This window comes from Gallus gallus, chromosome 3 (assembly GCF_016699485.2).
Source record: "Gallus gallus isolate bGalGal1 chromosome 3, bGalGal1.mat.broiler.GRCg7b, whole genome shotgun sequence".
NCBI lineage: Eukaryota > Metazoa > Chordata > Aves > Galliformes > Phasianidae > Gallus > Gallus gallus.
The window spans coordinates 2,798,380-2,823,135 of record NC_052534.1 but is presented as its reverse complement, the minus strand read 5'-3'; the positions used below and the strand labels follow the sequence as shown (position 1 = coordinate 2,823,135).

General features: G+C 35.6%; 1 protein-coding gene across 5 annotated transcripts in view; it reads left to right on the top strand.

Moving 5' to 3' along the window:
- The window catches only part of EML6 (EMAP like 6), a 121,616-nt gene that overhangs the window by 36,316 nt on the left and 60,544 nt on the right, over positions 1-24,756 (top strand). For 4 of the 5 annotated variants that reach the window (XR_005858416.2, XR_005858417.2, XM_046939333.1 and 1 more), the window contains 7 exons: positions 1,472-1,631; positions 7,132-7,230; positions 9,486-9,554; positions 11,697-11,882; positions 13,570-13,705; positions 17,709-17,910; positions 24,293-24,430. Coding sequence is in view for 3 of the 5 variants with exons in the window: in XM_046939333.1 (XP_046795289.1) it covers positions 1,472-1,631; positions 7,132-7,230; positions 9,486-9,554; positions 11,697-11,882; positions 13,570-13,705; positions 17,709-17,910; positions 24,293-24,430 (990 nt within the window). In the remaining 2 variants the exon portion in view is untranslated. The remainder of the gene's footprint in view (positions 1-1,471; positions 1,632-7,131; positions 7,231-9,485; positions 9,555-11,696; positions 11,883-13,569; positions 13,706-17,708; positions 17,911-24,292; positions 24,431-24,756) is intronic. The other variant, XM_040697749.2, reaches the window with a different exon arrangement.

The following is a 24,756-nucleotide window of genomic DNA, read 5'->3' as shown; positions in this document are numbered from 1 at the left end:
TAATTAAACTGCAGTTGTGCAGTTGCTTCAATTAATCTTTTCCATCTGGTTTTTATGTTTTATCACTGAAGAAGAGTAATTTAACTTAATTGTAAATGTCCTATCTTAAGTATGGTGAAGTTACCCTTTATTTGCCTTATAGGTTTAGAATTAAGGTGAACTAGCTGACATGCAGCAAACTTTAGAATCCAAGCCTGAGAAGAAGGAAAAAATGAGCAAGCAGGGGAATTGATACAAAAAGTTTTTACTGAGTGTTCTGCTAAACTTGTTCTTTTTGCAAGAATTGTTCCTTAACATGAGACATTATTCTAATTTCTTTCCTGGATAACAGTGTAAAACTGTCTTTGTATTCATGTTACCCTAGGGAGAGGTTTTTATTATTAACTTCTCCAGGCAAGATTTTCAAACTAGATTTTCTGGGCTTTGTCAAAGTGAATTCCTCAAAGACTGAAGGACAGCTTGACAACAACTTGGAATAATTGCAAAGAGCAGTTTCTGGTACCGTGTCAGCTATTGATAGCCCACATTGCTCTATTATTATTATGGGATAAAGTTTGCTAAATGGTGGCCTTCTGTCTTTTTGTGTTACAATGAAAATGTAAAAAAAAAAAAAAAAAAAAAAAAAAAAAAAAAAGTAACAAGGAAAATGTAAAATACATTTTTTTTTTCCAGAATATGTTTCACATCTAAGAGAAGTGCCCCAACACAGTATGGAAGTAAATATTGGAGTTCACACTTGGGCATGGAAGAGAAAGATACTGTGGACAGTCTGGTGGAGATTTCTATATCTGAAGAGATGTGCACAGAGATGGTTTTTGATTTCTTCTAATAGAGCCTGCATTAGAGTGGCTTGCAATAATGTGTCTCTGTGCAAATACTGCAGAAAATAAAAAAAGTTGAGAGGTCTATGTTTAACAGTGTGTGAAAGATAAAGTCAGTGAAAGCAATTGTATTGAATGCTATTGGAGTAAATCACTGGAAACAAGGAAATGATTTTTGAAACTTTAGCATTTGTCCAGATTTAAGTAATAGAAATCCTATTTGAAGTGAAGGTTTTTGTGCAATGTGCTATTTCTGATTGGCTGATAAAGAAAAATGAGATAAACTAACAAGGAAACAGTAAGTTTTGCCTTTTCTCAGGCAGCAGTAACTAAAAGCATATCTGAAAATACATATAAATAAAAGCCCATATAAAAATGTTCGGATTGTACTTTTCTTACATTTTCTAGTTAAAATATTATTACATGGTAAGTTGTATTCTGCAACCACCATGTAAGTCTCAAGCAATTTTTTTAAAGCAGGAGGAAATAATGGGATGCAGTAAGTTTTTATGGCATTTGATATGATCATTCCAATAAATCGAAAGGAGCTGATTTATGAAAACTAAGAAAAAAAAAATTTTCAGTTTCATGCTTACATTTTTTACTCTATTGAGAAAATCTGTTGTAACTTAAACTGTATTCTCTTTCAGCCTTGCAGTTCACCCAGATAAAACCTTAGTAGCTACAGGGCAGGTTGGAAAGGACCCTTACATTTGCGTTTGGGATTCTTACCGCGTACAGACTGTTTCTGTTCTTAAGGATGCGCATACACATGGAGTTGCCTGCTTAGCTTTTGATTCTGATGGCCAGGTTTGTATATCTTCTTTTTCAATGTTTTCAATTTAGTTTGACCTCTGACTACAAGAGATGATACATTGAAATATTTTATATGTATAGGTAGCTGTATGGCTGTGGTACTTAAACTACTATTATGATTAATTTTTTTTAATGCAAGGACTGAGAGCTCTTTCAAAAACCAAAATCTCACCACGAATTCAATTCATGTAGACTCATTAGTTACTGAACAATTGTCTATAAAAGAAACAGCCCTCCTCATCTCAAATGTAATAGCCTCACTACATACTTATCACTTGCTGTTCAAGAGACCATTTCCTGGCAGAGTCCTTACAATCCTGCAGCTCTTTTGGCAGGGAGACTCCAGTAAGTTGGCTAGGGTGCCCAGTTTAATTGAATAAGGGGGTTAGGACACAGTATGTTATATGATTGTGTGATATTTTGAGGCAGTATTAAAATACGAGTAAGTGGTGGACTGTTCACATCTAAACACATTGAATTTTTTTCCCTGCAGGAGAATTAGTAAAAACATTGAATTGTAACTGAAAAGGGAGAAAAATTGATTAATGATTTGGGTAAAACTGAGAAGTGTTTCACATTCAGTTTTGTCCTTACCGATGTACAGTTTTCTGGTATAACACTGTTGTCATATTTTATAGTTTGCAGCTAAAGTATTTTTAGGACTAGTTAGAAAGTAAGCTGATTCCTGGATTCTTGCACAGATCTTCTTTGTTTGCTAGTGAATTAAATCCCAGAAGGACAGATTTGCCTTTAAATGCTTTTCTTAAAATAATGTCATAGACAGTTTGTGTCTGTAGAGAAGTGCTTTACTATCATATGCCTAATTGTTCTTCGGCTGATCACAGAGTGGTTTTATTCCTCTTTCTGAGGTGAAAACCAGACATACAATGCCTAAAAATGTTCTCATACGAAACAAATGTACTTTCTATTGTGCATTAACTTGTGTATATTCAGTTTAAAGATCAGTGTGAGTCAAAGTTCACTAACTCAAGCAATTACCTTTAACATATTCAAAAAGCGTTACTAGGCAGCACTGTGGCATGTATTTCTTTATTAGAAATTGGAGGTAGCTTTCTATTTTAAGCTTAGTTTTCAACTATCTCCTTCCAATATTTTTTTTTTAAAGTAAAGCCATTTTCTCTGAAATCTCATGTGGCAACTCTAATTAAAGAAAAAGATGTTCCTAGGAAATGTGCAATAGAAAAAATCAAATGAGAGCATCCTCAAATCACCAGAAGAAAATTTTGAGTGCTATAATAACCTTAACATGATTTTAATTCAGAAATAAGTATTCTTAAAATTTTCTCTTGTTTTTAACTTCATGAGAATGGTGGGTAAACCTTTATAAAGGTTTAAATCCCTGCTTAAGCATCTTATAAGGATAAGCCCAGTCCATATGAATTAAAGATGGAGACTCTTCTGAAAATCCTGCTTGGTGCCTAGTTGTAATTAAAAACTGAATTTATTGGTGTGTTGACTTTGCAAAACAGTGACATTCTGTTTCCAGAAATGTTGGAGAAGTTTCAGATATTCTGGAAATGAAGATTTGCACAGAATGCATTTATATCTGGAGAAAGACCAATGCTGGAAAACATAAATATGGATGATGTATCTTGGCTTTTACTGCTCTTTCTGCTTCTTTTACAAAAGAAGGTGCTGTGCTGAGCCAAAATTAAAGAGCTTTGACAGAAGACTTTGAGTATGTGGAATTCAGAGCTGCTACCAGTTCCAGTTTACTTAGTCAGCACAGCCACCTGAGGGAGATGGCATCTTTTAACAGGACAAAATGGGCTTCATGTACATTGCTCATATCTTTCCTTCGACTACGTACATTTCATTCGTTTACATAGAATGTCTATTTCTGTCCTAGAAAGATGGATATCTTAGCCTCAAAACAAACAAAAATTAAATCATAACATAATAATATATAATTATTATATAATATAGATATATAATATAATATATATAATTATTACAATTATATATATTATATAAATAATTATATATATATATATTATATATATATATATATATATTGTATCCATATATATTATTTTCTCAAATACCTGCTATTTTCCACTTTTAAAATAACTATTGGCTGAAGAAAAGCCCAGGTAATTCTGCTTCTCTACCTGTGCCCAGTTCCCATGAAGACAACTCTGCTTCCTCCCACTCTGCTGCGTGCAGCTTCTGGTTCCGAGGTCAACCACTGTGCTGTGAGCTGCACAACTCCAATATGAGAATTTAGTGTAGGTCCCAGAATAGTGACACTGCATTTATATTTCAGCTGATTAAATTAGCTCTTTTTTGTATCGGAAACTCTGGGGTGTTTTCAAGCATTCAAATGAGTTAATGCTGAAACATTACTCCCTGCTGGACTTATTCCCAGCTGGCACTGCATGGAGACAGCTTAGGTGTCTCTGCAGTTCTTCCCTGGTGTAATTAACCACAAACTGAGTAACGGAGAGTAGACAGTGTTTATTGGCTTTTCTGATATACAGAGATCAATAAGCAGCTTCCAAGGATAGCTTCCTTTATTTTATGTACTTTCAATAAGGATTTGAAATTTGAAGTTTGAAGATGAATGTATTTTAAGGAAATTTTCTGTTAACATTCTCTGTAATTAATGTTGCATTTTAAAAGTACTGAAGGGAGTTAAATTTCTAGCAGAGCAGTTGCTATTGAAAAATACTTATTTTAGTTTGTGATTTTTCTGTATGACTGGGAGATGACATTTGTTTGGAGGGAAGCTGGACATTGTTCAAATGTTTCATGAAGAGCTGTCAGTTTGCCTATGATTGAAAATTTATTCTGCTGAACCAGGAACTAGCTAGAGCTTAAGAGCACTAACATCTGCCCTTCACAGAATTACCTACAAAGCTGATGTCTTTTTTATTGAAGAGTTTCTCTAATGTTACTCATTTCAATTTCTGTTCTAGGTTGTTTTCTAAGGACCTCTTTTGTGGGCTTCCTTTAAAAAGAGTAAGGAGGGCTTGTGTGCATTTCTGAATTTGGTGAAAGGTTGCAGTAGGCTTCTTCAGCCAGATCTTCTAAATCTGTGTAGTCTTAAAAATAATTGTTTAATTATGTGCATAAGGTACTTGGCAGATTATTTTCTTCTAGTGATTCTGTGTATTCTCTGAGCAGGATGCTATCAAATTCCATTCCAAAAGGAGTACTAAAAATAGAAGCATTTTAACCTAAAAGGAAATTCAGTATTTATCACTCTTCTGCCAGCAGGAGACCTTTCTCAAGAGACCTAAAGGAAAAAAGAATATATAAAACATTAGCTAACGTACTCTAGAAATGTCACTGTCCATCTACCCCACTAATGGTAATTTCTTGACTGGGAGATCAAGTCTGTTGTTGTCAAAATCATAAATCTAAAAGATACTGTAAGTACTGCCATGGTTTCCATGGTGAAGAGAACAGTATAAAAAAGGTGAGAAAATGTTGGAATCGGTGATGGTGCCATGGAAAAATATCTTGTGTTTTGATCAGTACGTCCAACCAACCTCCTGGGTAGATGGAGATTACTCAAGAGCAAGTAAAACATATGCTACAATAATAGTCCTTTCTCAAATGCATAAATATTTTGATCTTGGTGAGTGGCAGGAGTGTGTTTGTTCTTTCCTATATTCTATTTTCCCTTCATTACCATGCATCTAATAATGAAGTACGTTGACCAAGGTTAAATGAACAGATTCAGTACCTACCTTTCCTGTTTCAAAGGCTCATATGTGGGTAGACACCAAACAGATTTTGGTGAAATATATTATACTAAAATCTATACTAAAATGCTTCTGATAGATTTTCACACAGATAGGTTTAACAGAGCCTCAGGATTTTTTTTTTTTCTATCAGTGAAAGACAATATAAGAAGTAGTCTGGAAAAAAACATATATATATAATTTTTGTCATATTACTTAGTATACTTGCTGGTGGAACTTGCTTGGTTTATGCATTACTCAGTATGCAGAATTCAGCTGTTACATGAGGTTGAAATGTATGTTGTGTCAGTTCCCAAGCAACCAAATGTAAAAGGGATCTATTTCATTACTCTAAAATAAAAGAACTGTAGCTATTATGACGATAGTGTAGGGTGCATGTGTACCTACTGCCTTTAAGCCAGAGGCCTTTGGAAGTGGCTCGCTTAAGATGAAAGGTGTACACTATGTTTTTGCTCTTTAAAATGGCATGAAAAGGCATGGAGCACCTTGTCTCTGATTTATTTTACTACTGAATGAAAACTGGAATGTTCTGTTTCTTTATGGATATTGATTTCACTCAACTCTATAGTAATTGGTAGTCTTATAGCAATTTGTATTTTTTTCTAACAAAGTATTTTAGAGGAATTTTTGGTAAAAGTGCTCTTGTTGTCTTTGCTGGTGCAGTTCTTTTGAATTAACTCAGAAATTTCCAGACTTTAAACAATTTACCTCCTGCAAAGCCAAGCCAAATATAATGGACATGTAATTGAAGGAAACATTCAGTGCTGAGATTCAGTTTGCAAGCTATCTTTAAGCAAATCTTCAAGGAACAATCTGGTTCATGTCAAATCTGAAGCATAGGTCCATTTGGATCAGATGATTCATCTGCTATTCTTTGTATTTGAGGCCAAAATAAGGTTTGATTTATTGCATGTTCTTGAAATGCAAGCTTTCCTGTAACAGAGCAAAATGCTTAGGAGCTTCATTTAGACTCTCAATAAGTTTGTAGATAGGGCAATGAGAAGAATAAGGGACACAACGGATGTGAATGTTACCAAATCATGTTACCAAGATAGGTGGTTGTTTCCCATGAAAAGTGTCTCTCTCAGTCTCTTCCCACACTGCAAGTTACTTAGGCATGTTCCCTTTATTAATGTATGTTGGACATATCTATTATGTATCTCTGTCCAATATATGTTATATTGTATCATATCCAGTTGCAGTACATGTGGTACCAATTTAGTCTTCATGCAGTTATAGATCACAACAGTCTCTGGTCCATCAGTCAAAGATTGCTCACCTAATAGGAAACTGATGGAAATCATGTAAAGTTGGACATAATGAGCACAATCACTGGGAGATTGTCTGATATACTAATTAATATAAAAGGCAGTTATTGAAAGCATATCCACTTCAGATTCTAAACCTCAACAAAATTAACATAATGAACAAACATGTTTTTGGGGATAGTGAGAGCTTCTATTTCCCATTCATTTTTACTATCAGGTTAATAGATCAGAATGCCAGAGTGTAGTGCTCAGCATTTCAGTCCTTTTGTAATTATATTTGAGACATCAGTAACCTGAAATTAAAACCTAACTCTTTAGAATAGATTAGGCGTTCCAGTGCTTTCTCCAGCGAGCAGATGATTAACAGAAATATCTTGACGATGCCTTTAGCGATGTGGTTCAATCACAAGTCACATGTAGAAAACTCTATTTGTACGGTACAGTAAACTGATCTTTGAGTTGACTGTTAACTAGATTACTATTGTTTTTCCTTAGCGTTTAGCTTCAGTGGGACTGGATGCCAAAAATACAGTGTGTATTTGGGACTGGAAGAGAGGAAAACTACTGGCAGCAGCTACAGGCCATTCAGACAGGGTAAGTGTATTGAAAAATACTTAATTTTAATACTTATTATTTTTTGTTTATAAAAAGTTAACACAGAGGTAATTTTGATCATTCTGTGTAGCTTTTAAAATACTGAACAAGGTATTTCTTTCTTCTCATTATACCAGACAAAACACAAAGAACTGTGTTAGCACATGATGTATTCTTGAGCTGGCTGTCTTGCCTAGGGAGGAAATACTTTGTAATTACACACTGATGAGGATGATTTATAGCCATTTATATGAGATATGAAATGCTAGCTCGTGGACAAAGATAATGCTCTTTCCAAATGCATCAAAAACACATTTTATCCTGAGGGAAAGTTTAATTATTTCCTTTTCATTTTTGCTTAACGTAGTTACCTGCAGGTGAACTATGGTTAGGATAAATATTTCTGTTATATCTTAACTTCAAGCAAAGAACCAGAATAACCTCAACAAATAACAGAAATGAGCAGGTCTGAGTTTAGAATATTGTTCAGGATTACAAAATGTTTAAACAAGTTTAGCATGAGCAAAATAAATCATATAAGCATGCATATGTTAAGTTTTGGAAACGTTCTGACAGTTTTTTTCTTAAGCATATTATGAAATTATAACAAGTTAGAATGCTTTCATATTGAAATATTAGAAAGTTTTACTACCTATGGGAGAGTATTCATATATGGTAAAATATATAGAAGCAGAGCAGCAGACTAAACCCTTTCTTCTAGTATATGTGAACATATAGTCTATCTGCATCTTATGTATCATCTGGATAAACTATGGAATCACAGAAAGGTCTGTCTATGAAGGGACCTTAAAACTCATCTAGTTCCAATCTCCTGCCATGGACAGGGACACCTCACACTGGGCTGTATTGCTCAAATCCTCATCCAGCCTAGCCTTAAACATTTCCAGGGACGGGGCATTCACAACTTCTCTGTGTCAGTACCCCACCACCCTCAATCTGGTAGTTCATTTTTACTTAAAATATTCACACCACAGCAGACTCTTAGTCTTTATTCAAAGTTCTTCTTTCAGAACTGATTCACTTCCCAGTTATGCCAGTGGAAGTTTTGCTACCATCTTGTGCTGCCCACCTCACTAGGCACAAGATCAGGTTTTGAATTAGCAGAAGACTCCAGGACAGGCAAGAAGTACTAAAATCTTTGTCTCCTTAGACTTTCATAACCAGAAAAAGCAGATTTTTCATTGAAGAGGGAGTGGGAAAGAATACGTATCTATTAACACCACAAATTATATTGATTTAGTGTGCTGGAATCATACAGCACTTCTAAAATAAAATATCTTGTGTTTGACATAATACAGAGTACTTGAACTACTGTAAGTGATGATTTTGTAAAGAAGATAAATATTTTGTAGGATGGCAACACTTTCTAGAGTATAAAATGAATGATGGGTTTGCTTAGGATAAATTCCTGTAGGGTGCTGTAAGTTTTCATAAGATGTACGTATTAACATCTGAAGAGCTGACAGTAGCAAGAAGACCCATTGTCTTTAGCTACAGATGTAGGTTTCCTGTAGTAATTCATGATTGTGGTAACATCATTGGTATTCAGCTTGGACTTTGAGAAGCTGAATGCCAGAGATGAAAATTCTAAAAATGGCATACTGGTGAAAATCTGGGCTGAAGTGGAAACTTCTTATTTCCAAACTTCATGCAGTTTTTTTCATTTGACATAACCTCATACTTATAGAGTACTCTGTAAATTTTTTCTGATAAGGGGCATAGGACCTGATGCTTAATTTTTTGATGCATGTTGTTATAAATTTAACAATAATCAACATGATTAATGCAGTTATATTTCTGTAGATGATCAAGTGAATGATACCTCATTTTGTCACTGGAGTGACAAAATGTGATCAGCTTAAATTACCTACTGTACCTTTTACATAAAATAATAAGCAAAGATAAATGCACCATTCTTTCATCTCTAAACTTAAGGAACATTGGCTCACCACGTGATTCCTATTTTATTTGAGACTGTTAATACTATTTATTCAGGAATATCTCAGATCTGGAATAGATTCCTAGTTTGAAGACAGGAAAGAGGTGTTTTGACAGAGCTGGGTGAGATGGCCATAGTCTTTATATAAAGAGCTCCAGTTTTACCTAAATATTGTGCTTTCATTTTTAGCAATACGTTACAACAGAAATTATGCCTAAAAATTAGTAAAAGCAAACTGAGTCTAGATTCAATTACTGTATAATTAAAAGAATCAGCTTACTGTTTTTCTTAACAGATATTTGATATTTCCTGGGATCAATATCAACCAAACAGAATTGTCAGCTGTGGAGTAAAACACATAAAGGTAAATATCTTTTGTTGTTGTTACTTTTGTTTTTAAGTAAATAGCCATTGTGAAAAAAGTTTTTCCTGTTAAATGATGAGGCTTTAAATATAGGAGATTTTCCATTTTTCTTTTTTTAATCTGTGAACATTCAACCAAAATTTTTTGTTGGAAGCCAGTTTAGACATTAAGTGGTGAATAAGATGCAACTTATCAAGCAAAGCACGAAGTAGTTTGCATCATTATATACTTCTAATTTTGGGATTTCCTTCTCTCTGTCTGTGAAAGTCTTTAGTGATTTCACTTGTTGAGCGTCACAAGGGGTCACTGGACTGGTGGAGGAGTAACTAAGAAGTATGAATTGAATGAATTTCTGTTTGACCTATTGTGCTACCAGCAACTGTAGTGATGCTGTAGGGAAGGTATGCAATCCCTATGGAGATGATCAGATTAAAACTCTAGGATCTGACTATTTGGTCCCTCTAATTCATCTTTTCCAGAGTTGGCATTCCAACACTTATAAAAAACTTAGAAATTCTCATTTGCTAATGCTCCCTGCAATTTTTTTTTTTCCTCAAGTCTCATCAAACGCATTCCTAACAGATGGTAATTGTTTCACATGGCTGAGGTGGGAAGAGCTTTAACTAGAAGTTTAGGAAACCAGCTAATATCTCTAGTTCAAGTTACTGAGAAGCTTTTGCCCTTGAAACCACCACTGCTTTCAAACTGTGGGTGGTTTTGGCAGAAGTGATACCATCTGTTGTATTCTGCAAGCTGTTTTCCAAAACCTGTCTTTATTTGGCACCTGTGTTCTGTTTAAATTGGCCATAATTGCCCCAAACGTGCTTAATACCAGCAAAGTATGCATGTGGATAGAAGTATGCCAAAAAAAGAAAAAAAAAAAAAGAGGGAGTGGGGGAGTGAGTTGGAATGCTTTCTGATTAGATATTCCCCTTCAATGATCCTCAGGCAACACTCTACGTAGTTGTTGGTCATTATATGCCTGTGGAAATATGATAATCAACTTGCAGAAAAGGATAAGAACAGCTCTAAAGCAATTGTAGCACTCTGAGAATGGGACTAGTAGTTAGGAATAATGCTGTTTCTTCCTTTAGCATTTCATTTGTACTGAGTCTACTGGGTAAACAAAAATTAAAAGCTGTGATAAGGCTTAGGAGCTAAGCCTTCCGTGCTCTACCTGCTTTCTAATGCTGCCCTGCTCTCTTTACTTATGTTAACAGGCAATGGGAAAAATAATTGAATTAGAAATAGCGAAAGATTTGAAATAAAAATCCTTGATACAAAGATCTTCTGGAGTTTAGCTTTATGGGAAACTTAGGGGAGCAAGAACAAGGAAAAAGACATGAAAATTGTTTTTTACCGCAAAAAAGATGTAGGCATATGAAGTGAGATAGGCATTATGCTCCTGTATCAGACACCTCAGCATACTGTCCAGTCTCTCAAAGTATCTCTTTATTGTGAAATAAACCACTGAACCACTGAACATAAATACCCATTACTGCATGTGCTGCCAGGCCTGAGTATTTCAGCACTTCTTGTACACATCTATTTGTAATCCACTTTATAGTCCCCAGGAGGTCTGATCCTTGAGCGGGAGCTGTGTGCACACTAATTACTCCCTCTCCTTGATACAAATTATGTCTATCTAGGGAAAAAAAAAGAAAAAAGAAAAAAATTGCACTCAATACTGATTCCAAAAGAAAAAAAGTACAATTCCATGATTCTATGATTTTTTTAGCCCAGCCCTAAGGATGGCCTTCTACTATGTTTGTGTCCTCTTGCTCCTTTCCTTTTCCTCAGTTAATCTTTGCACAGCACTGCTGTGTCTTTGTAAAATTGAAGAAAGTCACTATTACGCAGCTAGAAAATCCCATGACTTCATACCCAGAGCAAGTTCAGTTTCAGGTACAGGTGTTTGCAGTTTTCCATCAAATATCTGTAAATGTAGTTTTGAGGTGCATATTTGTTTCAGTGCACTGGGGAAGGGCAGAAATGTTTGTTCAGCTCATCCAGAAGCTTAACTGTTTTATTACTTCGTGACACTGTTGACATTGTTTTGTATGGATGTATGTCTGTGAGATCTGCATGGTAATATGAAAAGAAATGCACAAATTCTTCCTAATAAGACCATTTACATTTCAGTTTTGGACACTGTGTGGAAATGCATTGACAGCAAAGAGAGGAATATTTGGTAAAACAGGGGATCTGCAAACTATCCTTTGTTTAGCATGTGCAAAAGAAGACATCACATACTCCGGTGCTTTAAATGGAGACATCTATGTTTGGAAAGGGCTAAACTTAGTTCGCACAATTCAAGGAGCACATAGTGTAAGTTGTATTTTTAATTCAATTTCTGAAATGACTTCTTCATTGGCTTGAAAATTTTATTGAAGACCTTTTATTTCAGGTCAGAAGGGTGTTGAAGGCAGTTCATGAGTTAAGATCTTATCTTCAATTTTGTACTTTGTTTATGCTTTGTCAGCAGATGCTAGCTGCTGAACTGATATTGACAGAACAGATATTGTTAGCACAGATTTAACCAAGCAGACTAAATCTAAAGCAAAGTTTCTAAAGTTTCACAGGTTATAGCTTCAGGTATGGTCAGATTAAATAAAAATATATTGTAACCAAATGATCTTATTTAAAATTAATTTTACCAGTAAAATTCCCAATGTCCAAGATTGATTCTTTGCAGAAGCCTCACTGTGGAGTAGACCATTTTAATCTGAGTGCACTCTGACCATATTCCAGAGGCAGCTTACTCCTTTCATAATAACACCCCCTAATGTGGAGCCCTTAAAATTACAGAGAGAGAAGGGAATGTATAGGTTTGTGCTGGATTTCTAACCACTTGAATTAACATCAAAAATACATGTCTCTATTGTTGCTGCACTAAAGGCACAGTAGGATTTCCATGTCTGCAAGCACAAGGTGTTGTTTTTTTTTCTATCTCCAAATTCATTATATTAGCAGTGCGTCAAGATTCATAGCAACTTTTCTCATTAGGAACGAGTGTCTGGTAGAGTAATTGTTATTTATAGAAGTAATCCCTAGTTTGTAAAAGCAGTCTGACTGAAGTCAGTGACACCTCTTACCTGCAGAACTACCATGTAATTGCCAGGTTGTGATTATGCACAACGTCAATAACATGGAAATCTCTGAGCTAAACAATAACTCCTTGTAGTACACTTAAGTTTATATATGGATTCATTGGAAAAAATAAATTCTCTCTCTTTCTACACAATATGTTCTGTTTCATTCTTATACATGATGGAGTTTCTCCATGGCTAATTCATATTCTCCTGCTCACTTTGTAACCTCTATGTAAATATTCATTAAGACATTGAACAAGGCCACTTTGAAATCAGAGGTTTTCTCTTTCATTGTATTAATTTCTGTAATGTTGAACTTATCTTTTAGCTGAGAGGTCTTCCTCATAATAGCATACTGATTCAGCATGTGTTCCATGATCTATTCCAATATAGCATAGCACAGTCATCAATAATGAAGTGTTTTCAAAAATGAAGGAATTCAATCTGTAATAGAACCTTTTCTTTCAACAAGGAGAATGAATTGACAATCTTTCAGTTCCTATTAGATTCCAAATGATGTCTGCACTAAATTCATGAAAGAATGTCTCTATCATCTCCACACCTGTAAGAATATTTGTATGGCTTGTTTGCTTGGTTTTCTTTATTATGGGTAACTGTTTATTTTAAGTGTTCTATTATTTGCTTAATTGTTCCTATGATAACATTAACTAATCCAAATTTAAAGTTCTGCAAGTGGGTTATATCACTATTATTTGTATGAAAACTTCTAAATAAATCATTTGAGGTGAGAGCACTTGAAATAAAAGTGTACCTCTATGTTTGCTGGCTTGCTTTCTGGATGGACAACACTATGCTGCCTAGCTGTTTCTAGCCTTTAACAAGAGTCTTTTCAAAAACATTTGCTTTGTGTGTTTTAATCAGTTGTAAAGGACATTAAAACTTGTTATAATATTGGTTAACAGGCTGGAATTTTTAGTATGTATGCTTGTGAGGAAGGTTTTGCTACTGGAGGGAGAGATGGTTGCATTCGGTTATGGGACACTGATTTCAAACCAATTACTAAAATTGATCTCAGAGAGACTGAGCAAGGATACAAAGGTAATGAGCTATGACTTTACTAATTTTTCATACATTAAATAATTGTGATACTACTGCATTTGACACATTAACGTCTGCGCATATTACTGGTTTTTACTGGTTTTTTTTTTTTTTTTTTTTTTTTTTGCTTGATGACTGTATTTACCTTTCAGGTCTGTATTCCCTTTTTACTGAAAATGATGCTGCTTGATGAAGTTTTCCATGCTTCATTATATAAATAGAGGGATGCTTAGAGTTACTGCTTCCCATGATGCAAATATGAGAAAATAAGTGAAAACTAATTAATGATAAAGACAGGTGAATTAAGCTAGTCAATCTTTAATTTATTACTTGCCAATTCATTTAATTATTTGACATTTTTGGAACCTGATGTTAAAAGATGCTGAGCATCTCAATACTCCACTTAGGTTTATTTGGAATGGTACCAGTTGGCGAATTTAATACAGAGGTTATTAAATTTTTGACCATCATGTTTATTGAAGCTAGTCATGCTTCCTATGAATCATCACTTTACTTTGATTAGATTTTCAGTTTGCTTATAATCTCTATAGATTACAATGCATGATTTATGAAGAACTCAACCTTTTGGGAATTCTGCAACATCCGTTTAGATTGAGAAGACAGCAGCCTGATTGCTGGCCTCAAGGAGACGTCTGGCAGGCAGTTCTGCAATGGTTAGCTTATGATTTTAGACTGCCCCACCAGTTTGTCTTACTTGTAGATGCGTAGTTCAGTCAACACCTGAGGGACGAGATGCCACCCAGAGAGACCTAGACAGGCTCAAGCAGTGGGCCCAGGAGAACCTCATGAAGTTCAATAAATCCAAATGCAAAGTCTTGTTCTTGGGTTGTGGCAACTCCCACAATCAATACAAGCTACGTGACAAAAGGATAGAGCACAGCCCTGCTGAAAAGAACTTGGGGTTACTGGTGGATGGCAGCTGGACATGAGCCAGCACTGTGCCGTCACAGCCCAGGAAGCCAACCATATTCTGGGCTGCATCAAAAGCAGCACGACCAGTGGAGCGAAGGGAAGTGATGGACCTTTTAGAGTGAGTTCACAGAAGGACCACAAAAATGAGGACAGCCTGAGAGAGTTGGGGCTGTTCAACCTGGAGAAGGCCTCAGAAAGAGTGGCCTTTCAGTATCTAAAGTGGAACTATTAGAAAGAAAGGGACAGACTCTTCAGCATGTTCTGTTGTGACAGGACAAGGAGAAATGGATTCAAACTAAAACAGAGGAGGAGTTTTTTTCCTTTAGGGGTGGTGAGGCATGGAAACAGGTTGCCTAGTGATGTTGTGGATGCCCAGCCTCTGGAGACACGGTCAACTTGGATGGGGCTCTGGGTAACCTGATCTATCTGTAAATGCCCCTGTTCATTGCAGGGGAGTTGGACTCAGTGGCCTTTAAGGATCTCTTCCAACAAAACAGCTGACTTCAGTTACTTTCAGTTGACTGCAGTTAACAAAACTTCTATGGAAAATTTTAATTTCAAAGTAGTAACATTTTACAAACCTGTAAATATTCAAATATTCACAGGAGTGGTCCAATCCTAGCAAGTAGTCTGCAGAAAACATCTGACAGCAGCCAGCTGCCCTTCTGCAGGTTACCTGCAAGAGGATTTTACTCTTGATGGAAGTTAAGTTCAATCAGGGAAGAACTTAGTGAAGGAAAATTCCCATTAGACATTCTGTTGAATGATTCTAAATTGATGCCATCATTTCTGCTATCTGCTGAATGATAGAGGAGACAGAATTCTTAGATGAGAGCAGCAAAGCAGGGCCAGGCACCATAACAGCAGCTATGTGCCTGAGACACAGTCAGTAGGGGATTTTGTTATATTCCTGCTTGGCAAAAGTGATAAAAATATGCATTTTTAGAAAGTGAATTGTGTTGCTATTTTGTAAATACTTTATATAAAATAAAACTTTTTTAAAAAAGTTAGTAACTGATTTCTTTAAAACATGGTCTAAATCTTGTCTTGAAGGCATTAGAATCTTTCTGGTTTATCTTTGTCTGTCAAAACCCTGTCTGCATTAATGGAAAGAAGCTGACTCAAGCAAGTCTGGAACTTTTTACAGAGCATAGCCAACAATGGTGTGCCCTGAGCATAATCATTTAGACAAAGTAAAAAAATACTATGATTTATATGTGAAGTGTTGTTTGACTTATGGTTCTGCTGTAACAATAAAAAAAATCAGGTCCTTGGGGATGACTGCAGGTCATAAAACCCAAGCATCTACTTACTTCCTTGTCAACATCTTTTTCCTTTTTCCTATTCTCTGGGCCTTCTCTCTCTGTTTGGTGTGATACAAATCATGCCTGCTATGTTTCTGTTATGCCTCTCAACTTTTCTGCTGTTTCTGTCCTGTATGCTATCCACTGATGATCATTTCCATTTAGTTCTTGCTACTAACACTGTAAAAAATTATTTTCCGTTATCACAGTGGCTAGTTGAAGTGTATATGTAACTTGAAGAAATAGCAGTAGACTAATTTCTTACCCATGACCTCTTGTTGCCTTTTTACAAAGACATCAGTGATCAAACTTAAAACTGCTTTCTTCAGTGGTAGGAAGATTTTTGTTCTGCATATCCACGTTCATTGTTCACCCTAAATACTTCTAAAGTAAGATGCATCGCCAGTTGCTGTCTGATCATAGACATGGCATTTATTTATTAAATACATGTGTATACCAGTAAAACATCTGAGAATGGATGATCTTTCCTTATGTGCAGAAAAAAATTGCCTTTCCCACATGAAAAGATGTAATTAGTATTCTAAAACTTAACATCAATTTGCCACTTCTGAAGTTCAGTCCTTCTGTGGCATTTGCTGTTTATCAAGAAGACTTGAGTCAAAAGTTCATTAGAAATTCTCAAAATTAAAAGGTACTGCAGCTGGACAAGACAATAAACAAAGATTAATTTGCCCTTCTAAAAAGATGACACAAAATGCTTGCAATATATTTTATTTATGTGTCTGGTAGTTTATTGCATTGTGTATTCCATTCCAAAAGATGTTCAAATCATGATGCATTCGACCTTGACTACATGGTGAATGAATTTTTAATTCATCCATATCTCATATAATCTAGACCCATCATTGAAACTTCAAAATTCCACATTTTCATGTAATTTGTTGAATAGAAGGTACAAACCCTGCAAGCAGTCAAGCAGAGAGTGATATCAATTCATTAATCTTTTGGTTTAAAGTATTCAGCTAGGGTAACAAAACCAAATTCTTAGAGCCACTGAACTGCTTTACTTTTTGAGTGTTCTTCAAATGTGTACTGTCAGATTTCCCTACTATAAAAGATGTTTCTGAATGCAAAATACTAGTTTTCAAATGCGGTCACCTATGCTGAGGCAGTCAGTGCTGTAATTCATTGCTCAGCCTGATAAGAGGATATTTTTAAGCTTGTGGTTAGAAAAATTCCAGCTGCAACGTTACAGATTTTGTGAAATAAGATCAAGCTCTCTAAAAGGTATGAAAAGCAAAATTCTATTTTTTTTTTTATTTTTTGGTAATAATCAGTTTGGATAAAAGTAGGGAAGGGTGATAACTTGTAATTTAATATCATCATTAAAATTTTATTCACTGTTTTATTTAGATATGCAAGAATGTAAAGTACTGGAAAAAGAATGAATAAAGCTTCAGAAGCAGGAATCTTACGTATTCTAACATTTTCATCTTTAAGTCATATCTCATTTTTATTTAAAGTAAATTCTCAAGATGTAAGCAAAGCAGAAGAACTCGATCCCTTGACAGACTGACAGCAGGGGTGTTAGAGACAGCATTTTCCCAGAATTGAACTATCTCTTTTTCTGTATAACGGAGATAGCTTAACAGAACTGTTTTGAGATTCAAACAACTGTGATATAGCGCTTGTTTTGAAAACGTGATGATTGTTGTAAATTAACTCTTGAAGTCATAGTGATCTTTACTGTACTATCATTTTTGTCTTGTCATTGCCATGAATCTGAAATTATTCTGTCCCGTCAGGTTTGTCCATCCGAAGTGTCTGTTGGAAAGCGGACAGACTTTTAGCAGGAACGCAAGACAGTGAAATTTTTGAGGTGCTCGTAAGAGAAAGAGATAAACCCATGCTGATTATGCAGGGTCATTGTGAAGGGGAGCTCTGGGCCCTGGCAGTCCACCCAAAGAAGCCTTTAGCAGTCACAGGCAGTGATGATCGATCTGTACGGTAAGGCTAGATCTTTTTTTTTTTTTTTTAATCAAGTATATATCATTTTTAACCAGTTTCAATTTGATGTATTTGTAAACGATTTGTATTCTGGCCTTATGTTAAGAGCCCCATAAGGCAGCATTTCCCTCCTGCCCCCAACTTTCTTTTTCATTAGCAGCTTTTCTTCCTGTTTTGAGTCCTTGTGTGTGGGCTTCACACATCATGTAAAAGTAATCAGGATTTGTGTTCAAATACTTAAGTTTAGCACATGCTGGAGTACTCTGCTTTAAGTACTTATTACTGTTTTGAACAACAGTTTTAATTCTAAATCTGACAGTGTCCTTGTGCTTCTCATCAGTTAGTACCATGCAAAAATTGAAAATCCTAAACACCTGTGACTCAGTTTTTACATGGCAGGTGTCTGAGCCAGCCATGAGTGTTTAGAAAATTTAATCTAAACCCAATTAAAATCCCAGAAAATGAGGTTGGATTACCCTGATGAAAAATATCTTTCAGGTGTTTACTTGTAGCAGGTGCACCTCAAGTCTTGATAGCAGTGATTTGAAAATTTGTTCACATATTTGTGGAGGTTTTGCTTAAGTCAAAGCTGTTTCTTTTCTTCTCCCTGTTGAGTTTGACCAGTTGAGAAGCTAATGAAAAACCTAAGTTTTTTTTTTTGTACTCTTAGTAAAACTAACTATAAGGCATGGAAGGTAAGCTATGCTGCTAGCCATACTGATAACAGTCCTAAAACCCACACAGCTGTTTTCTGTTATCTCGTCTGGACATGAACAGTACCCACTGTGACTAATTACTTACCTGAGATTAAAGAGAGTCAGCAAAACTTTTCTCAGCCTTCTGTTTTCCATACAGGGAAAGATACCTATCAAAATTGGATTGACTTTTGGGAAACCAGACTTTATTATGGTGGTTACCTGAGACTTTCCTCAAATCTTTGTTCTCTCAGTCCCTGAAGACCTACACTGCACACAGTGCAGTTCACAGCAGTGTGGTTTCTCAAGCTATGGTTTTCCAGGGGTTTCTCCTGACCCCACTGTCCTGATTTCTAACTTTTCCAGTCTCCAACCCCACATCGAATAGGTAACAACTGACTTTCATCTTACATAGGCAATTTGGTCACATATTTTCAGATCAACCATTGGATGTTACCAAACAGATTTTCAGTTTTGATGGACTAATAGTCAAGTTATTTCAGAAACATAACAGTAGGTTCTACCATTTGGACTTGTTCCAGTTTCCTGTCATACAGAGAGCTTCAAATTTATGCTTCTCCAGATTTCCCATTATGGATTCACCTTTGCCTTGAAGCTTGATGGTCAGTTGGAGTTTCTTTTTCTTTCCTTTCCTTTCTACACTTTTACTTGTATGGCTTCCTATTCCTGCCATTCCTCATCTAATCAATTGTGAAACTAATGAAACTCCACTTAGTCTCTACAATCACATTATTTGCATGTTTCCTGCATGTTAGAATTATTTCAATTTGTAAAGTGCAGGACTGGTCTCTTCTGCTTGGAATTTTCTGCAGTTTTATAGGTAAGCAAAAATTGACACTGCCTGCATTCTGGTGGAATGTAAGCCCATTCCCAAACAAGAGCTGTAGTGCTGAGATTAGTGTAGTACTGATCTCATGCTAAGATTATAGACTTATTATCTTGGATTCATCTCTTGACTTAACTGGGTAGTACCACTGTGGTTTGGAGCTGCATAATGTGCTGTAGTGTACATGAGACAAACCTGTGCCCATCTATGAAAGGCTGTTAAAGCATGTTCTCTGTGCACAAAACCTTGTTGAGTGGTGCTCTTATGATTACTACTGCTGTTTTAGTTGTTTTAGATTACCGATGCCTTTGAATATCACCATTCTTAAAATGTACATTTATTAACACTGCAGGTAGTCTTCTGCACTTCTGTACATTCATTTAGCTCTTTAGGCACTAGAGAATGACGGATTTGAATTTTAGTTCAGGCAGCGATACTTTTTTTTTAGTGTGCTAATGCTTCATGTGAGGAATTCCAGAGAAATATATAAATTCTTGTTTGTTTTTAGTGACATAAAATATGCACAAAAGGATTTTTCCTATTTCTTTTTTCATTATATTTTTTGATCTGCAGGCTTAGGCTAATTGCATGGTCTTAGCCACAAATACAAAAAAATAAACGAATAATATTGGAACTTAAAGATAATTCTGCTGGTAAAAAGATTTTCCACAATGGAAGGAGATTATCAGTCCCAAACAATAAAAAACAATTGTGGTATGGAAATTAAGCAAGTTGTGTTTGCCTAGAAAGTTAATGCATTCCTAACAATGTCAGGTGAGTTTTAGTAATGATTTTGCATTGACAGGAGTGTTTCTATGTTGTCATTTCCTTTATTGCACAATTTTCCTATTAGTTGAATAGAATATAAATCTAAATTGTTTTACAAATAAAATTATCTAGTGAGCTAGATTATGTTATCATGTCTAAGTGATGTGTTTAAATGAAAAAGACCTCTGCATGGTGAAGGGGAATTTCTCTAGATTTTCCCTAGCACAGCTGAGAGAAGACTGTCCAAATATAGGATTCCTACACTTAAAGCTTCAGTGTCCTGTCAATTAGAAATGCTGCTTGCTTCATCTTTCTTATGGCAGGAATCAGGAAAAAGCATCAGCCTCATCTGAGTACTAATAGAGGCATAAAGAATGATTTATTGCAGTTGTTCAGTGCAATTAATACATGTCTTTTTATAACACAGCAGTATAATGTCTAGCTACAAGACCACAAGTAGCTGATGTTCTGGCAGAACACCTCTGCTCTGCTGACTGTCTTTCTTGAATGATCTGTTCCTGCATTTGTAGAAAGATTGATGCAGAGTCTTATTTTTATACAAATTATTTTGAATGTATATGTCTCTGATGTATTTATTTATTTATTTATTAGTGCAGTGTTGTTCAGCTAGAGAATGAAACAAGCCAGCATTAAAGTTTCTGCCATCAGTACTGGCTGTTTCTGAAGACAAAGAGGTTGCTACTAAGCCTCTTGCGAGGCTGTAATCAGCATGCATCAATAAACAATAAACTCATATGTCAGGTATGTGACAGAAAATACTGGAATATTTACTAATAAAATGTTTCCTGAGCCTACTGGAGCTTCTAAAACTCAGACATTTAAAGAAGTGCAGAGGAAAGTTGCTGAGGAATGGTGAAAACACATCTTTGACTTCTTGGAAAACAGAAGCAGCTTTTATACAGAAGTGGCTTATTTATTTAGCTCTTTCAAAAACAATATGCAGAAGCATTTTGCCAGAAAAGATTACCTTCCTTATTTTCATAAGCAAAGCCAGGCCTTTCATCTCTGAATTATGCATACAAATGATTAAAAATGAAAAGGTAATGTCTGGAATTATTCTTACATTGAAGTTTGGGGTTTTGATTGCTTGTTATTAAGAAAATTGAATTATTCTTCTTGCACTGCCGTGTATTGCGATTATGCTTCTGACATAAGTGATTCATGTGGAGGCAAGTTTTGGAGGCATACTGTCCCGGTATTTCTTCTGCAAACTTTATTATTTCTTACTAGTTCTGGTTCTCCCTTGCATGGCCCCTGAGAATCTTGCATCTGATTCCTGCTTCTGTTTTGTCTTTGAAAACAGTTCTAGCATTCCACATCTATTTTTCACCAGGAACCTGTACTTGCTATTCTTTCACAGAGGCACCTTTTCAAATTTTTTCTCATCCTTGAATTCTCTGAGACTAAGAGGGAACCAATGCCATTCAGGAACGTTAATTCTGGATTTACCCTAACGACATTAACTGGATAAGTCCCAAAGAGTTTCTGACTGAAAAGAAATGCTGAGTTGACAGGATACCGTTCTTTCTCAATGCAGGCAGTTAAATGCTGTATTTCTACAAAATTTATCAAATTCTGTCTCTTTTCTCTCCTTTTCAAGGCTGCATCTAAATGCTACTGCTGATGTGATCGTAAACTTCCTGCTTTTCAAACTATATTCATGTTCTGTTTGTCCTATTTGTTCTAGTGCCAACATGATACTTCAACATAAATTTTTCTCCTTCTTTGATGTTTATCCTACTGATGCATTTTTGGAAGGAACACTATCCCTTCCCAGCCTTTGTTTCACCAAGGTATAAAAGTTAAACTCTTTCAGTCTTCTTCAATGTGATACAATCTAGATTCTCTTGATCACCCTAGTAATCCTTTACTGCATCTGTTCCTGTTTTTATTCAAAGTTCTTGGAAGACTTTGTAAAGAACATGTTGGATGAAATGACTGTGTTGTGTTCTATTGTTTTTGTTTACCTCCTGGAATAGCACTCAGGATACATTTAGGATCAAATGTATCAAATTTTCGCTGTCTGTAACTCATGGATCATAGTCATTCTGTACTTGAAAGAATGGTATGAGATCTTAATTCTTTTTGGTAGTTCCCCTTGTTTCAAGCTTTTGGCACAATTTTAGAGAATAAAACTCTGCAAGTATGGGTTTTGGTTAAGTTTCATTCCATGTCTGTTTCATCATCAAGAATCGTCTGTTTCTACAAAGATGATAAATCCATCTCTGGGTTCACAGTGCCTCCCAGCTTGCTGTCCATAGCAAATTTCATTAGCATTCTCGTCTTTTATGTCAGTGTCTTTAGAGAAAATACTAAATGTTAATATTCCAAAGCTTGAGATCTCAGTAGAATCTTCCATCCAGCTCATTGTTTCTTTCTGTAAAGCTTGCATAAAACTTTATCCAGTTCTTTGTACAGGTCTTGTGTAAGTTCTTGTTTTCTTGAGTTTGGCCAATAATACAAATACTTAGTGTTTCATAAGTCTTTACAAAATATATTAGGTCTATGACACTGTCCTCAAAATACTGGTATTTCTAACTGGTATTTCTGGCTATTGGTGGCTTAGTTTATCTACTACAAAAGATTGTTTATGCATTTTCTTCCACATTTTATTATTCTTTACATTTTTTTCCCCTAAATCTTACATCTCAAAATACTGGGATCTGATGAACTAGGTTGTAGTGATCCAGGAAACTCCCTCCATTCTTTCCAAAAATATAAGCAACAGTGTTTGCATTTCCCCACCTTACAGAATGTCATATTTATTGATTTCTTTTATTTAAAGTATTGTAAATCAGCAAATCAGCTTGCAGTATTTTTTACTACATAGATTGAAAGTAAATTAAAGTCTCCTATTTATTTTCATGTAAACTACAACAGCTACAAAGACCTCAATACTACTACCTGATTGAGCAAATTCTTAGCTACAGGACAATGTTTTTCAGCATAATCACCACCATTAGCTATGTGTATTCACCATCAGATAGCATGAGACTGCATGCCACGCTTCTGCATGGCAGTCCAGAACATGGCTTGTTTTTCATGTCACTGTTGCCACTGCCACTGCTGAAATGCACCATCCATCATGGTGCTGACATCCACTGCTCGGTCTCCATAAATGTTCAGCAAGCATCAATGAAGGTCAGTGGGTGTAATTTTTTCTGCATGGAGGAATGGAGGAATTAATTTCCACATCTTTGCTTCATACGCATTTCCATGTCAGACGCCACTTTGTCACACAGCCCCTCTGCTGCCATCTGTTGCCCAGTAACAGAATGTCACAAAAATTGGCAGAAACCTCTGCTGCCATACCACCACTGTCTGTCTCTGAGGTTGTGAGCTTACTTAATAAAACAGGAGGTATTACTTTCAGAGCAGCCCTCTTAGTTTACTCAGTGTTAAAGAAGAACCACTTCCCCATGATTGGAATGTTTATGCTCTGAGTATTACTTTCATGTCCAGTAAAAATTTCACCCCGTTGACTCCATCTGTCTACAGGAAATTGCATTCTTGTTATTCATCCAGAGGAATTCTATTAGATAATTAGAGTCTGAAGATAATACAGAACACTTATGTCATTTAGCTTGAAGCTCTCCCTTCCCCTGTTTACTCTTCAACTGTCACAGATGTGTTTATGTCTGAGCTGCCATCTCCACCAGAACTGGGGGTAGTAAGGACTCCTTACTTTGAAAGAAATTTGAACCTGGGATTTCACTTGATGTGAAAGAGATTTAGTGCTACTGTCAGGAAATTCTGTCTCCATATATTGAATCAGGCAGTCAGTGTACACCATGTTTCTCCTCCAAATTTGATAAGCAGTTTTGAGATTTTAGAAACTACTTAACTGTAAGTCTGTTGGCTCAAGTCAGTGAAAATATCTTTGTTCCATGGTTGGAAAGGAGCTCAGTGCATTATAAAATCTTAACATAAGGTGTGTATGCAAATGGGGCATTATCAATTTAGTTGGACCTTTCATTTTCAGTCTTGATAATATTGAAATATTGTGGAGTTAGGAAGAAGTTGCTACTGCTTTCAATTTCCTTTGATGCAGACTATGGAGTCTTGCTGACCATGCCTTGATAGCTCGTTGTAATATGGAAGAAGCAGTACGGAGTGTGTCTTTCAGTCCTGATGGATCACAGTTAGCACTTGGTATGAAAGATGGCTCCTTCATTGTTCTTAGAGTAAGGTAAGATGAGAAAATATGGCATTAATTTCTCATGTTGGGTTTTCTTTTTTGCTTTTTTTTTTTTCTGAGTAACTCAAAACAATTTTATAAAGCCTTTTGTTCCTATTTATCAGAAAATGAAGGTGAACAGAAGAGAGTTAAAATTGAGTATATCCTTCCATAATATTACTTGCTGTAGTTTGGCAGTGAGAAGCAAAACTATGCTTTATTCACGTCATAAGATCAGCTCACAGTAACAAGATCAAGAGAGTTTATTTATTCTGAAATGATGCAGATATTTAATGAAATGTACGTAACAGCAATAGCACAGTCTTAGAAAGTTTAAA